This window comes from Salmo salar, chromosome 17, assembly GCF_965601325.2.
Source record: "Salmo salar chromosome 17, fSalSal1, whole genome shotgun sequence".
NCBI lineage: Eukaryota > Metazoa > Chordata > Actinopteri > Salmoniformes > Salmonidae > Salmo > Salmo salar.
Genome location: NC_138307.1, coordinates 30,570,580 through 30,587,718, shown reverse-complemented (window position 1 = coordinate 30,587,718; position 17,139 = coordinate 30,570,580). Strand labels below are relative to the sequence as shown.

General features: G+C 44.6%; 1 protein-coding gene across 1 annotated transcript; it reads left to right on the top strand.

The window, feature by feature from the left end:
* Positions 1 to 49: 49 nt before the first annotated feature.
* Positions 50 to 3,096, top strand: LOC145861466 (uncharacterized). Its single transcript, XM_082964434.1, has one exon. The coding sequence runs from the start codon at positions 110 to 112 to the stop codon at positions 929 to 931; it is 822 nt and encodes a 273-aa protein (XP_082820560.1). The 5' UTR covers positions 50 to 109; the 3' UTR covers positions 932 to 3,096.
* The last annotated feature ends 14,043 nt before the right edge of the window (positions 3,097 to 17,139 follow it).

Here is a 17,139-nt window from a genome sequence, read left to right as displayed (position 1 = left end):
TGATTGTATAAAATGCTTCACAACATCAGCTAAGCTAAAAGTTCATCAGAGAACACACACAGGAGAGAAGCCTTACTTCTGCTCTGCCTGTGGGGCGAGTTTCTCTCATATGTGCAACTTAAAACGACATGAACGTATACACACAGAGAAGCTTTACTCCTGCTCTGACTGTGCGGCGAGTTTCTCTCTACTGTGCAAATTAAAACGACATGAATGCATACACACAGGAGAGAAGCCTTACTCCTGCTCTGACTGTGGAAAGAGTTTCTCTCGACTGGGCCACTTAAAAACACATGAACAAAAACATACAGGAGAGAAGCCTTACTCCTGCTCTGACTGTGGAAAGAGTTTCTCTCTACTGGGCCACTTAAAAATACACCAACATATACATACTGGAGAGAAGCCTTACTCCTGCTCTGACTGTGGAAAGAGTTTCTCTCGACCGGGCCACTTAAAAACGCATGAACAAAAACATACAGGAGAGAAGCCTTACTCCTGCTCTGACTGTGGAAAATGCTTCACAACATCAACTGAGCTAAAAATTCATCAAAGAACACACACAGGAGAGAAGCCGTACTCCTGCTCTGAGTGTGTAAAATGCTTCCCAACATCAACTAGGCTAAAAGTTCATCAGAGAACACACACAGGAGAGAAGCCTTACATCTGCTCTGACTGTGCGGCGAGTTTCTCTCTACTGTGTAACTTAAAACGACATGAAAGTATACACACAGGAGAGAAGCCTTACTCCTGTTCTGACTGTGCGGCGAGTTTCTCTCTACTGTGTAACTTAAAACGACATGAACGTATACACACAGGAGAGAAGCCTTATCACTGCACTGACTGTGAGAAGAGATTCTACAGATTGGGCCATTTAAAAAGACACCAATGTATACATAAAGGAGAGAAGCCTCATTTCTCTAAGACCAGCTAAGATTAGACACTCCACTTAAGTATCATGTCATTAAAAAATTGGCAACGTTGAATTGGATCAAGTGAAGAAAGTGTAAAACACTATTGTAATCCTATAGTTTCTCACTGTGAGAGAACTGTGCAGAGGAAAGGGAGCGTTATAGCATGTTAGCCTCTCTTTACTTTACTGATCAGTGTGCACCTTGTCAGTTTTGTTAATCTCAATAACTTTACATTAGAAACTAACTTAGGGTTGAATATCCTCTGTGAGACGTCTCACAATGGAGTCTGATGGTTGACTGGGTGGTGCTGCTTCCCTCTGAAGTTTTCTGTGGGATTGAGCTGGTAGACACAACATACTCTGAGTGTACAAAACATTAAGGACACCATGACATAGACTGACCAGGTGAATCCAGGTGAAAAGCTATGGTCCTTAATGATGTATTTGTGGTGTATTTATTATGGATCCCCATTTGCTTTCATCAAAAAACAAGAAACTGCGGTGGGCTAAGGAATGAAAACACTGGACACTGGAAGAAAAAATATTTTATTTTCTTTAGGAATGTAGTGAAATAAAAGTAGAAGTTGTCAACAATATAAATAGTAAAGTACAGATACCCCCAAAAACGACTTAAGTAGTTCTTCAAAAAAAATGGACTTCATTACTTTACACAACTATATGCATCCATGCCGTGTGTCAGCATTGCAGGCTGGTGGTGTGATGGCTGGGGTGTGTTTTCAGGGCCCACATTGGGCCCCTTGATAAAAGATGAACAATGTTTGAATGCTACAGGATGTCTAAACATCATTGGCAATCAGGTGCATCTCTTCATGGCAGCAGTGTATCCATCTGCAAATAGATTTTTTCAGCAGGATTATGCCCCATGCCACAAGGCTTGTCCAGGAATGGTTCCAAGAACATGACAGTGAAATCATCTTACTGCAGTGGCCTGCCGAGTCACCAGATCTCAATCTGCATCTGTGGGAGGATATGGAACAAGCTGATGATGATCAGTTTTCAGCGTCAGTTTTGGTGGATTATTTTATATTACTATATAACTTGTGTTTAATGATAAACAGTCTATGAATCTACTTGTGTTTATTAAATTGTATTTTAATACTGGATGTATTATTTGAGTCATTGATGAATGTATTTGAATAACTGTATTGAAGTTAATTGATCTGGTGGCAGGTAGCCTGGCGGTTAAGAGTGTTGGGCCAGTAACTGAAAGGTCACTGGTTTGAATCCCAAGCTGACTAGGTGAAAAATCTGTCATTGTGCCCTTGAGCAAGGCAATTAACCCTTATTTGTCCAGTAAGTCGCTCTTATCCACAGATCTGCTAAATTACACAAATGTAATGAAAAATGTTTGTACATGAATTCATGCTCGGCAACCTCTCTTGTGTATAATTAAATGAAATAAACAGTTTGAAGTGAAATACTGTATATACAATACACAACATTACTGCTTTGTTGACCCTGTCCCTCTGGCCAGGGTAATAGTAAGCTGGATTTTGCAGCTGCTGTTGTTAGTAGCCTACAGTTTCCATACAATACAGCATGTCAGATCACAAATTATTAGGTGTATAGGCTTCTACATTTTTGAAAGAGTTTTTGCTTGTGTCTCTTAACTTTTCCTTGTGGTAAAAATTATGTGGGTAAAACAAAGTGTGAATTAAAAGTGTGAATCTCAGAGCATCGTAGCACCATTGGGTTCAGGAAATCCACTTTTTGGAAGCGAACCACTCGATTTCGTCCCTACGTTATATCGGCATCGAACATGTCACCCTCCCTAGGAGAGGGGGTGACACTGACAATTTATTAAAACGAGAGGCTGCCTGGATCTTTCATTTAAAGACCCTTGCTCCCTTCGGTCTCAACGTAGACTTTGATCTGAAGCCATTCTTGTGATTGTGCTATTCATTGTAAATGTTTGTAGGCCTATGTAGCAAAATTGTATCTATGATCGTATGCTCTCATTCATGTTTTTAGCATGTTATTTTTATATCTGAGAATAAACCAATGATATCGGCACACCTGGGCATGATTACAGACACCTGTGTGTGTCCTTTGACACTATATAAACTAGTGACCCAGAGTGTTTGTCATTATACCCTGATGAAGACAGCTTGTCTGTGGAAACGTTGTATATTAGGTAATTAAATGATTGCGTCTGAGCTTCTAAAGTGTGGGTCTCTCCTTTTTCGAGTGTTCTACTCTGCTAGCCAGCACCTCGCCTAAACAGGTGTGCGCTTCTATCGCTTCCAGGTCTCTGTAAGTCATGGATATAATATGTCTCTCTCTGTAAGTCATGGATATAATATGTATCTCTGTTTGTAAGTCATGGATATAATATGTCTCTCTCTGTTTGTAAGTCATGGATATAATATGTCTTTGTTTATAAGTCATGGATATAATATGTCTCTCTCTGTAAGTCATGGATATAATATATCTCTCTCTGTTTATAAGTCATGGATATAATATGTCTCTGTTTGTAAGTCATGGATATAATATGTCTCTGTAAGTCATGGATATAATATGTCTCTCTCTGTTTGTAAGTCATGGATATAATATGTCTCTCTCTGTTTATAAGTCATGGATATAATATGTCTCTCTCTGTTTATAAGTCATGGATATAACATGTCTCTCTCTGTTTGTAAGTCATGGATATAATATGTCTCTCTCTGGTTATAAATCATGGATATAATATGTCTCTCTCTGTTTATAAGTCATGGATATAATATGTCTCTGTTTGTAAGTCATGGATATAATATGTCTCTCTATGTTTATAAGTCATGGATATAATATGTCTCTCTGTAAGTCATGGATATAATATGTATCTCTGTGAGAACATGTTGACTGAAGTACAGTAGATGAATAAAGCTACAGTACTGTACACGGTGACAAAGCTGCGTATATTGAAAAAGCTTGTTAGTGCATAAGGTCAAATGTATCTCTGTGATGCTCATTTCAGGTATTTTTCTGCTTCACTGTTGTGGGAATTCATACACAGGACAAAGTCAATATTAAATGAATCACTTTGTCAGCAAGCTGGGGAGGTCACAGTCAAACGTAGATGCATAAGTACCGGTCTGAAGAAAACTTTAGAATGGCCTTCCTTACATAGTCTTGTATACTGCTATCTAAACCTACATCAACATTATTCATAGGATCGGTTCACACATGTGACTGGCTCCGTCTCTATCTTAACTTAAAGAACATATTCTGGGCGTTCGGCTAGATGTTCCTCCGGAGGGGGCCCTACCCCTCTCTTGACCAGACACAGGTAGGAACCAAGGCTTGTTTATTACACCAAAGATAAGATGCATTTCATTCATTACATTCCATCCTTTTGTCACTTGTGCGATAACAATAATTAAATGTTAAAGTAAGCATTTGGATTTGAGCTATTTCATAATAAATCATAATAAAGCTAAAATCTACAATCAAAAAGTTATAACCAACTGGAGTGTGTGTGTGTGTGTGTATAAAAAGAATACAGACATACATACATACATACATACATACACAAGGGATCTGTAGATTCAGAAGTGAATGCATCTCTGTGTTATCCATTGTTTCCATACCTTTTAGCAACAGTGGCACTGTATTCAGTCACATTAGAAGGGTGATTTGAGACAAAAGTACAACATTCATCACCAATGATTGCTCTGTTTCGCAGAGCTAACTTATGCAATGCTTTCATTTCCCAATTTAATTCTTCCAGGGCATTTCGAGTAGCATTGCCAATTTTCTCTCTGTGTCTAGAGATGTCTCGAATTTGATCTAACGCATATGCAACTCCATACCCAGGAAAAAACACTGCAAAGAACCTGGAGGCAGGCGCCTGAGTGTGAGTGATGCCAGCTAGAGATCTCTTATCTCTCCTCATTCCAGGAGGTCTGTAGTCTGTGAACGAAGCCTTCAGATCCCTCTCATTATTCTGAACGGTTCTTACAGCTGTCACCACAAACCCTACAGTACATGTCCCTCCCCAGTTCCATGGAATGCTCTAGTAAGCCATTTTTCCACACAACCAATAGGTTCCATTCGGAGCTCCTCTGAAAGGGATAATAACATTATAGACTGAAATACCATAACTAACATTATAAGGTTCCCCAGTGTCGGCATTGTACAATTCCATTCCAGTTCACCCAAATGATTTCCTCGGTTCTCCTCTAATACACCAAGGGGCTGTCATCACTCCTGCTACTGAAATGAGTGGGAATAAAGTATTATCTGGCCTAGCAAACGGCGGTGGGCCTGTATGCTTGTACAATGCAGAGAATGTCATGGGGTCAGGGTTAAGTGACATTGCCACTAAGAATGGTAAGGCCATTTGCATAGACAGATTTACCCCTATGAGAACTCCCATCAGCGGTAAACCTGCTCCTATCTTAACTGGCCCTAAACCCCAAACTCAACACCCTTTTGTCCAGATGTAAGATTAGCAACCTTTTCTGCTCTAGATGAAACAAATTGCCCTCATTGTTGTGATCATCTCTTTCCACGATGACCATCTGCTTCTGGGTCACTGCTCCGGACCAGCGTCGGTTCCTTTCGTTCAGGGCTCCTTCTACCCTCTGTCAGGTTCCCACAAGGGGACAACCTACTGTTCTCATTAGCACTCCTGTGCTAATGCAGAGGAGGGCCACATTGCACCACTGGAACTGGCGAGGGCCCATCGTCTTCTGGATCAGGAACTCGTCTGAAGTGCGACACGTGGATCCAGGTATCTCTCTCAGCAACCTTCACCGTGGTGGGGGTGGTCAGAAGAACTTGGTACGGGCCTCTCCAGGGGGGTCCTTTCAACTCTTTCTCCTGAAGTCCTTCACCACCACAAAATCACCTGTGTTAAAACAGTGTTCAGTTCCACCTGCTAGATCTGGCAAAGAAGCCTTCACCCGGGGGTAAAGAGTCTTAAGAATACTGTTAAGGTTGACACAATACTCAACCATGTCTTCCTCCATCCCTTGCAGGGACAACCTGTTCTGGGCGAAATGTGCATTTGTCATTCGCATAGGATGGCCAGTCAGCACCTCGTGTGGAGAGAGACCAGTGACTGTGGGATCTGCCTCTCATACTCATCAGTGCCAATGGAAGCACTTTCACCCATGTCAGCCTTGTTTCACCAATCAATTAGACTAATTTAGTTTTCAGAGATTGGTTCACCCTTTCGACCGCACCAGCAGATTGGGGATGATAGACACAATGAGTTCTCAAATCAATCTGCAAAGCCTCTGACAAGGATTGAAAAATCTTATTTACGAAATGCCGACCGTTGCCAGAATACATTTTTGACGGCAGACCCCATCTCCTAAGATGGCGCCGACAGAGATGGTCGCCTCGCTTCAAATCCTTAGGAAACTATGCAGTATTTTGTTTTTTTATGTATTATTTCTTACATCATTAGCCCAGAAAATCTTAAGTGTTATTACAGGTGCATCAAAGCTGGGACCAAGAGACTGAAAAACAGCTTCTATCTCAAGGCCATCAGACTGTTAAACAGCCATCACTAACACAGAGAGACTGCTGCCTACATACAAACTCAAATCATTGGCCACTTTAATAAATGGATCACTAGTAACTTTAAACAATGCCACTTTAATAATGTTTACATATTCTACATTACTCTCATATGTATATAGTGTATTTTATACCATCTATTGCATCTTGCCTATGCCGCTCGGCCATCGCTCATCCATATATTTATATGGACATATTCTTATTCCATCTATTTACATTTGTGTGTACAAGGTAGTTGTTGTGGAATTGATAGATTACTTGTTGCTGTCGGAACTAGAAACACAAGCATTTCGCTACACTTGCATTAACATCTACTAACCATGTGTATGTGACCAATTGTAACGGCTGTCTTCTGTAAAAATGGACCAAGGCGCAGCAGGTATGTGAATACTCATCTTTAATTAAAATAAAGGAGTAGAGCATCCACTGAACAATTCAAACAATATATAAGACAGGAACAGTTTTGCAGGCACACAACACGCAGTGCAAAAACAACTACCCACAAAACCAAGTGACAAACATACTCCTACATATATGACTCCCAATCAGGAACAACGATCCCCAGCTGTTCCTGATCAGGAGTCACAAGACCAACACAGAACAATCACACACACAAGACTGCCACGTCCTGACCCCAAAACTACAACAACAGCTCCATCTGCTGGTCAGGACGTGACAGTACCCCCCCCTCAAGGTGCAGACCCCGGAATGCACCTAACAACGAAAAAACACCAACAAACAAAATCCCCAACAAAACCCATAAACAATAACCCCTAAACAATAAGGGAGGGAAGGGAGGGTGGCTGCCGTCAACGACGGCACTGTGCTACACCCTCCCTCCCCAACCCACCTATCCTGGAGGTGGCTCCGGTGCAGGACGGCCCCTCGGGCCGGGCCGGGGGACAGGAGGGCCCCTCGGGCTGGGCCGGAAGGCATGCGGGCCACTCGGGCTGGGCCGGAAGGCATGCGGGCCACTCGGGCTGGGCCGGAAGGCATGCGGGCCACTCGGGCTGGGCCGGAAGGCATGCGGGCCACTCGGGCTGGGCCGGAAGGCATGCGGGCCACTCGGGCTGGGCCGGAAGGCATGCGGGCCACTCGGGCTGGGCCGGAAGGCAGGAGGACCACTCGGGCTGGGCCGGAGGGCATGCGGGCCACTCGGGCTGGGCCGGAAGGCATGCGGGCCACTCGGGCTGGGCCGGAAGGCATGCGGGCCACTCGGGCTGGGCCGGAAGGCATGCGGGCCACTCGGGCTGGGCCGGAAGGCATGCGGGCCACTCGGGCTGGGCCGGAAGGCATGCGGGCCACTCGGGCTGGGCCGGAGGGCAGGAGGACCACTCGGGCTGGGCCGGAGGGCAGGAGGACCACTCGGGCTGGGCCGGAGGGCAGGAGGACCACTCGGGCTGGGCCGGAGGGCAGGAGGACCACTCGGGCTGGACCGGAGGGCAGGAGGACCACTCGGGCTGGACCGGAGGGCAGGAGGACCACTCGGGCTGATCCTGACAGGCCGGGCACCCTGGCAGATCAGGGCAGGCGGGCACCTCTGGCAGAACCGGGCAGTCTGGCCACTCTGGCAGAACAGGGCAGTCCGGCCACTCTGGCAGAACAGGGCAGTCCGGCCACTCTGGCAGAACAGGGCAGTCCGGCCACTCTGGCAGAACAGGGCAGTCCGGCCACTCCGGCAGAACAGGGCAGTCCGGCCACTCCGGCAGTTCAGGGCAGTCCGGCCACTCCGGCAGAACAGGGCAGTCCGGCCACTCCGGCAGTTCAGGGCAGTCCGGCCACTCCGGCAGTTCAGGGCAGTCCGGCCACTCCGGCAGTTCAGGGCAGTTCGGCCACTCCGGCAGTTCAGGGCAGTCCGGCCACTCCGGCAGTTCAGGGCAGTCCGGCCACTCCGGCAGTTCAGGGCAGTCCGGCCACTCCGGCAGTTCAGGGCAGTCCGGCCACTCCGGCAGTTCAGGGCAGTCCGGCCACTCCGGCAGTTCAGGGCAGTCCGGCCACTCCGGCAGTTCAGGGCAGTCCGGCCACTCCGGCAGTTCAGGGCAGTCCGGCCACTCCGGCAGTTCAGCGCAGTCCGGCCACTCCGGCAGTTCAGCGCAGTCCGGCCACTCCGGCAGTTCAGCGCAGTCCGGCCACTCCGGCGACTGTTGACTGGCGGGCAGCTCCGACGACTGTTGACTGGCGGGCAGCTCCGACGACTGTTGACTGGCGGGCAGCTCCGACGACTGTTGACTGGCGGGCAGCTCCGACGACTGTTGACTGGCGGGCAGCTCCGACGACTGTTGACTGGCGGGCAGCTCCGACGACTGTTGACTGGCGGGCAGCTCCGACGACTGTTGACTGGCGGGCAGCTCTGACGACTGTTGACTGGCGGGCAACTCTGGTGACTGTTGACTGGCGGGCAGCTCTGGTGACTGTTGACTGGCGGGCAGCTCTGATGACGACTGTTGACTCCTGATGCGTGGGGCAGGTATTGGACGTACCAGCCTGGAGACACGCACCTCCATGCTAGTGTGTCTAGCGGGAAACACCGGACCGAAAGGGCGCACTGGCGGTCTTGAGTGCAGGGTTGGCATCACCCCTTCCGGCTCGATGCTCCCCTTGCCCTGGCACCTGCGGGGCGCTGGTACTGGGCGCACTGGGCTGTGCGTCCGTATAGGCGAGATGGTGCGCACCTCAGCGTAACATGGCGCCCTCCACCTCGTACGCACCTCCCTGTAGTCACGGGTAGCTGGCTTACGGCTCTTCCCTGGCCTGGCCAAACTACCCGTGTGCCCCCCCAAAAAAAATTCTTGGGGCTGCCTCTCGGGTTCCCTTAGCTCCCTTAACTTGTCCGCCCAGAATTTTCTTTCGTCCTGCCAGGTCCATTCTTCCATTTTCTTCTCCTGTGGCTTCCTCCTCTTCTGCTGCTTGGTCCTTTGGTGGGTAGTTCTGTAACGGCTGTCTTCTGTAAAAATGGACCAAGGCGCAGCAGGTATGTGAATACTCATCTTTAATTAAAATAAAGGAGTAGAGCATCCACTGAACAATTCAAACAATATATAAGACAGGAACAGTTTTGCAGGCACACAACACGCAGTGCAAAAACAACTACCCACAAAACCAAGTGACAAACATACTCCTACATATATGACTCCCAATCAGGAACAACGATCCCCAGCTGTTCCTGATCAGGAGTCACAAGACCAACACAGAACAATCACACACACAAGACTGCCACGTCCTGACCCCAAAACTACAACAACAGCTCCATCTGCTGGTCAGGACGTGACACCAATAAAATGTTATTTGATTTGATCTCTCTCATGAGTGCATTCGCCACAACAGCCGCTGTGGCTCTCCTGCAAGGCAAAGCTTCAATCCATTTAGAAAATATGTCAACAACCACCAAACAATAATTATTCCTCCACAAGGATCAACTCAATTAAGTGCTCGAAGGGTCCTTCAGGCCTTGGATGGGATGCGGGGGATATTGAAAGGCCGCGTCCATCATTGTTAGTCAAACAAATCAAACATTTCTTGCAGAAATGTTCTGCAAAAACAGTAAAACCTACTGTACACCGATATTTATTTACAAGATCCACCATTCCTCCTTTAGACACATGATCCTGACCATGTGACAATTTTGTGAGGAAGTGGAATGTACAACGGGGCATGGCAGGTCTGCTCCACTCATCCAGCCATACACCCGAGGCGTCCTTATGACAGCACCCAGCCCACTTGTGTTTATCTGAAGCATCAGCCGTAGCCTGTAAAGCAACGATATCATTAACAGAGAAAAAGTTGGTGGGAGCTGGAACTATTGCCATCTGTAGGAGGGGGCCTGATACTTTATCACTGAGGTTAATGAGGGGAGTTGAACAACCTCCAACAGACAGCACACAAGCTTACTGTGAACAATTTGTTTTCCAGAGAAAGTCAAAAACCCTCTATTCTTCCATAATGTTCCAAAATCATGCACTACAACGCATATCTACTGTCGGTGTATATGTTAACAGAGCTATCTTTAACCAAAATACAAGCTTTAGTCAAACCAAATAATTATGCTGCTTGAGCAGACAAGTGCGATGGGAGCCTTGCAAACTCCATTGTCTCTAAACTTGTCACAACAGCGTTACCAACTAATAGGGTCTTATTTACCATTACACTGAGCAGACCCTTCTACAAAAAACTCAAAATCCAGATTTTCTAATGGGGTGTCTCAAGTCCAACCTAGGCCTACAGTCAATCTCAATAGCCAGTCACAGCCCTCATAAAACAAAAACATGTAAAACTAGTTATAATTATAAAACAAATAGCACTATTAATATCAGTTTAAAAAGCTTCTATGAAAATCTATATCAATCAGAATGAAATAACAGTTGGACTGATCTACAGCCTTCTTAGACTCAACTATCAGCAAAAAAAGAATCAAAGAAATCACCAAAAAGTAAATATTAGACACTGTTAAACATTCGCGTGAAGAAAAGCACCAGGTATGGAAAGCACCAGCTTTCCCATAGAATTTTATTTGACATTCTGGGACAAAGTAGCGGCCCAATTTACTCCAATGACAACACGTTATGTATCAAACAATTTCAGTTATATTAAATTCAGGAAAATCTGGAGAGTCCCCTACTGATTATAGACCCACAAGTTTAATAAACTGTGATGATCAAATAATAAAGCTTATAAGAATGGCAAAAGTATTACCAGACTTAACATATCTATCAAACAGAGTTTATTAAAAATAGACAAGCAAAAACACATTTCAGTTTAATACAATATGCAAAAAAACTATATAGATTTATCAAAAATGGTGGTTGATGCCGAAAAGGCTTTTGACTGTCTTGAAGGGCCTTTTCTATTCAAAACTTTGGAAACTTAAAATTTGAGCAGAAAAAAGAAATGTTCTAAAAAGATTGTATTAATGTCAGAAAGCTAAAATATACACAAATATATTATCTGATTAAATAGTTGTATAAAGGAGCACAAGACAGGGATGTCCCCTCTCCCTCCTGTTTGCGCAGGCAGTTGAACCGCTTGCAGAAAGAATTAGACAGGACCCAAACGTAACAGGTATCAGTATTGGTAAACGTGAATATAAAATAAACTTATTTACAGATGATCTCCTGATATACCTGACCAATATTGGACCACAAAATGGGAAATACTTTGGATGCTTAATAGGTGACAACAAATAACAAAACACTATAGATAACTTTATTCCATTACTTAACAATATGACAGCAGATGTAATTAAATGGAATAATCTTCCCAATCTGACAGGTAGAATAAACCTCTAAAGAATGGCATGGCTCCCAAAGTTTTAGTATTTATTCTCCATAATAGCAATTACCCCACATTCTTTAAAAAGTATACTCTGTCATAAGACTGTATATGGACAAATAAAATTCATAGAATAAAAAGGAAAGTTTCACATCTTCCTAAATCTGAGGGTAGTTTTAACCTTCCAGATTTGGAATTGTATCAACTCACTACTCAGGGCTTTTACTTGCGAAATATAGTTAAATGCACTAAAGAGGAACAATGGGTGCCTGGTTCATATTGAAGATGTGCATGTTCATCCCCAGAATATTTTACGTGTTTATATTCAAAAGCTAAGAACATTAATAACTTCATAGTTAAGAACACTATAACAATATGGAAGAAGATGAAACGTATTCTACAAGAAACAATATCACTCCCTAGAAACCACAAGAATTAGTGGACACTGTTAATTAGTGGAATGTTACAAATACATGAAACATGGTTTCCAGGTGTTTAATGCCATTCCATTTGCTCCGTTCCGGACAATATTATGAGCCGTTCTGTCCTCAGCAGCCTCCTGTGCTAGAAACACAACCCCCTGTATATAGCCTTGTTATTGTTATTTTATTGTGTTACTTTATTTTATTTTATACTTTTATTTTATTTAGTCAATATTTTCTTAACTCTATTTCTTGAACTGCATTGTTGGCTAAGGGCTTGTAAGTAAGCTTTTCACGGTAAGGTGCCTGTTGTATTCGGCACATGTGACGAATCAAATTTGATTTGATTTATGGAACAATCCCTGGATAGCGTTTCAGAATTCATCGATAAATTGGTCCACATGGAAAACTAAAGGCATAGAAACTGTAAAAGACTTGGTAATAGGAAATACATGTATCTTGGTGACAGCTCTAAAAAGCAATTTTGGAATGACCAATGTAGATATTTTCAAATACACTCAACTTAAAGGTTTTATATCACAATGTTGATTTGAAATCTTTTGGACATCACAGCAATCTTGAGGGAGTTCTATTTGAGTCAGAAAATGATATTAATATGATAGATAAGCTATACAAAACCTTGCAGAAAACCTATACAACTGACAATCTCTTAGAAAAAACTACTGAACCAAGATTTAACAATAACTGATATTGAAGTTGGAAAAAACAGAAAATCCCATCAACGGGATGAGTCACTATTATGTAGGTGGATGGAAATGATCCAGACATTATGTTTAATATAATAATAATAAACTACATTCATCAATCTGACTCCATTACTATGTGAATGCTATAGACCTATAATCGTATCCAGTGGGCATAGCCAAGGTTGCGAACCTTTCGTCACCACTCAGAATAAGATGCAAGTGTCTAGGTTTAGCGTTATGCAATTATTAAGAGGCTGAGGAACAAGGAGCTAATATCTTACAATCTATGTCTTAGCATTAAATTAAGTTAACCTTAGAGCAGAGATGCACAGTTAGACTGAGCATATATGCTATTTGCAGTGCATTCTGAAAGCAATCTAACCGCACGTATTTCCTGACTCCCTGTGCCTATGTTACAATAATCTTGGCAAAGGAGAAATGCTCACTAACAGGGATGTTGCACAACATTTGAGAGAAATAAGCTTTTTGTGAGTGTGGAACATTTGACAGAGCGGCAAAGATTACTGTTTGATTTGAAATGGGAGCTCCTCCCTCCCTGCTTTTTCCCATTGACGTGACGTGGGCATTTCCCGGTTCAACCTCGGCCAGTGTAATAAAACTCCCTCAATGAAAGTGCACTCAGTGAGAGCACACAATTGAAAACAAAATTATGAATACACTTGGTTTGACTGCACAATGTTATTTCAATATGGTTCAATAAGGATAGAGGATAGATTAGTGAAACAGGGAGCAACCAAAATGGCGGTCTAGTGAGGTGACCAAACAATCGTGCCACTACATGGGACATTCATTCTTGTATTGAGGTGGCCTTCCAACTTGCAAACCCTTTCAACACCCCATTGTTAAAGCTTAATATCAAATCCAATCAAATTTTATTTGTCACGTACACATGGTTAGCAGATGTTAATGCGAGTGTAGCGAAATGCTTGTGCTTCTAGTTCCGACCATGCAGTAATGTCTAACAAGTAATCTAACCTAACAATTTCACAACAACTACCTTATACACACAAGTGTAAAGGAATGAATAAGAATATGTACATAAAAATATATGAATGAGCGATGGCTGAACGGCATAGGCAAGATGCAGTAGATGGTATAGAGTACAGTATATACATATGAGATGAGTAATGTAGGGTATGTAAACATTATATAAAGTGGCATTGTTTAAAGTGGCTGGTGATACATTTATTACATCAATTATTTCATTATTAAAGTGGCTAGAGATGAGTCAGTATGTTGGCAGCAGCCACTCAATGTTAGTTATGGCTGTTTAACAGTCTGATGGCCTTGAGATAGAAGCTGTTTTTCAGTCTCTCGGTCCCCGCTTTGATGCACCTGGACTGACCTCGCCTTCTGGATGATAACGGGGTGAGCAGGCAGTGGCTCGGGTGGTTGTTGTCCTTGATGATCTTTTTGGCCTTCCTGTGACATCGGGTGGTGTAGGTGTCCTGGAGGGCAGGTAGTTTGCCCCCGGTGATGCGTTGTGCAGACCTCAATACCCTCTGGAGCGCCTTACGGTTGTGAGTGGAGCAGTTGCCGTACCAGACGGTGATACAGCCCGACAGGATGCTCTCGATTGTGCATCTGTAAAAGTTTGTGAATGTATTTGGTGACAAGCCAAATTTCTTCAGCCGCCTGAGGTAGAAGAGGCGCTGCTGCGCCTTCTTCACCACGCTGTCTGTGTGGGTGGACCATTTCAGTTTGTCCGTGATGTGTACGCCGAGGAACTTAAAACTTTCCACCTTCTCCACTACTGTCCCGTCGATGTGGATAGGAGGCTGCTCCCTCTGCTGTTTCCTGAAGTCCACGATCATCTCCTTTGTTTTGTTGACATTGAGTGTGAGGTTATTTTCCTGACACCACACTCCGAGGGCCCTCACCTCCTCCCTGTAGGCCGTCTCATCGTTGTTGGTAATCAAGCCTACCACTGTAGGGTCGTCTGCAAACTTGATGATTGAGTTGGAGGCGTGCATGGCCACGCAGTCATGGGTGAACAGGGAGTGCATGAGAGGGTTGAGAACGTACTCTTGTGGGGCCCCAGTGTTGAGGATCAGCGGGGTGGAGATGTTGTTAACTACCCTCACCACCTGGGGGCAGCTCGTCAGGAAGTCCAGGACCCAGTTGCACAGGGTGGGGTTGAGACCCAGGGTCTCGAGCTTAATGACAAGTTTGGAGGGTACTATGGTGTTAAATGCTGAGCTGTAGTCGATGAACAGCATTCTTACATAGGTATTCCTCTTGTCCAGATGGGTTAGGGCAGTGTGCAGTGTGATTGCGATTGCGTTGTCTGTGGACCTATTGGGGCGGTAAGCAAATTGGAGTGGGTCTAGGGTGTCAGGTAGGGTGGAGATGATATGATCCTTGACTAGTCTCTCAAAGCACTTCATGATGACAGAAGTGAGTGCTACGGGGCGATAGTCATTTAGCTCAGTTACCTTCGCTTTCTTGGGAACAGGAACAATGGTGGCCCTCTTGAAGCATGTGGGAACAGCAGACTGGTATAAGGATTGATGGAATATGTCCGTAAACACACCAGCCAGCTGGTCTGCGCATGCTCTGAGGATGCGGCTGGGGATGCTGTCTGGGCCGGCAGCCTTGCGAGGGTTAACACGTTTAAATGTTTTACTCACGTTGGCTGCAGTGAAGGAGAGCCCGCAGGTTTTGGTAGTGGGCCGTGTCAGTGGCACTGTACTGTCCTCAAAGCGAGCAAAGAAGTTGTTTAGTTTGTCTGGGAGCAAGACATCGTGGTCCGCGACGGGGCTGGATTTCCTTTTGTAGTCCGTGATTGACTGTAGACCCTGCCACATACCTCTCGTGTCTGAGCCGTTGAATTGCAACTCTACTTTGTCTCTGTATTGACACTTAGCTTGTTTGATTGCCTTGCGGAGGAATAGCTACACTGTTTGTATTCGGTAATGTTTCCGGTCACCTTGCCTAGTGGTTAGAGCGTTGGACTAGTAACCGAAAGGTTGCAAGTTCAAATCCCTGAGCTGCCAAGATACAAATATGTCGTTCTGCCCCTGAACAGGCAGTTAACCCACTGTTCCTAGGCCGTCATTGAAAATAAGAATTTGTTCTTAACTGACTTGCCTATTTATATAAAGGTAAAATATTTTTTTTTATAAAAAAGCAGTGGTTCACGCTTTCAGTTTTGCGCGAATGCTGCCATCAATTCATGGTTTCTGGTTGGGGAATGTTTTAATAGACGCTGTGGGTACAACATCACCAATGCACTTGCTAATAAACTCACTCACCGAATCAGCGTATTCATCAATGTTCATGTCCGACGCTATGCGGAACATATCCCAGTCCACGTGATCGAAGCAATCTTGAAGCGTGGAATCCGATTGGTCGGACCAGCGTTGAACAGACCTGAGCACGGGCTTTTCCTGTTTTAGTGTCTGTCTATAGGCTGGGAGCAACAAAATGGAGTCGTGGTCAAATTTTCCGAAAGGATGGCGGGGGAGGGCTTTATATGCGTCGCAGAAGTTAGAATAACAATGATCCAGGGTTTTGCCAGCCGGGTCGCGCATTCGATATGCTGATAAAATTTAGGGAGCCTTGTTTTCAGATTAGCCTTGTTAAAATCCCCAGCTACAATAAATGCAGCCTCAGGATGTGTGGTTTCCAGTTTACATAGAGTCAAATGAAGTTCTTTTAGGGCCGTCGATGTGTCTGCTTGTGGGGGAATATACACGACTGTGATTATAAACAAAGAGAATTCTCTTGGTAGATAATGTGGTTAGCATTTGATTGTAAGGAATTCTAGGTCAGGTGAACAAAAGGACTTGAGTTCCTGTATGTTGTTATGATCACACCACGTCTCGTTAATAATAAGGCATACACCCCCTCTCTTCTTCTTACCAGAGAGATGTTTGTTTCTGTCGGTGCGATGTGTGAAGAAGCCAGGTGGCTGTACTGACTCTGATGACGTATTCCGAGTGAGCCATGTTTCCGTGAAACAAAGAACGTTACAATCTCTGATGTCTCTCTGGGAGGCAACCCTTGCTCGGATTTCGTCTACCTTGTTGTCAAGAGACTGGACATTAGCAAGTAGTATGCTCGGGATCGGTGTGCGATGTGCCCGTCTACGGAGCCTGACCAGAAGACCGCTCCGTCTGCCCCTTCTATACTGTACTGCTGGGACTATATTGAGGGTCAGGCTGTTGAAATGCAGTTGATTATGTAAATAGTATTGTAGAACTGTGGTACTGATGGTCCATTCGAGGGTGAGTCATTGATATGAATGCTCAGAGTGAAAGAGCTGTGAACTCACCTGTGATGGTCC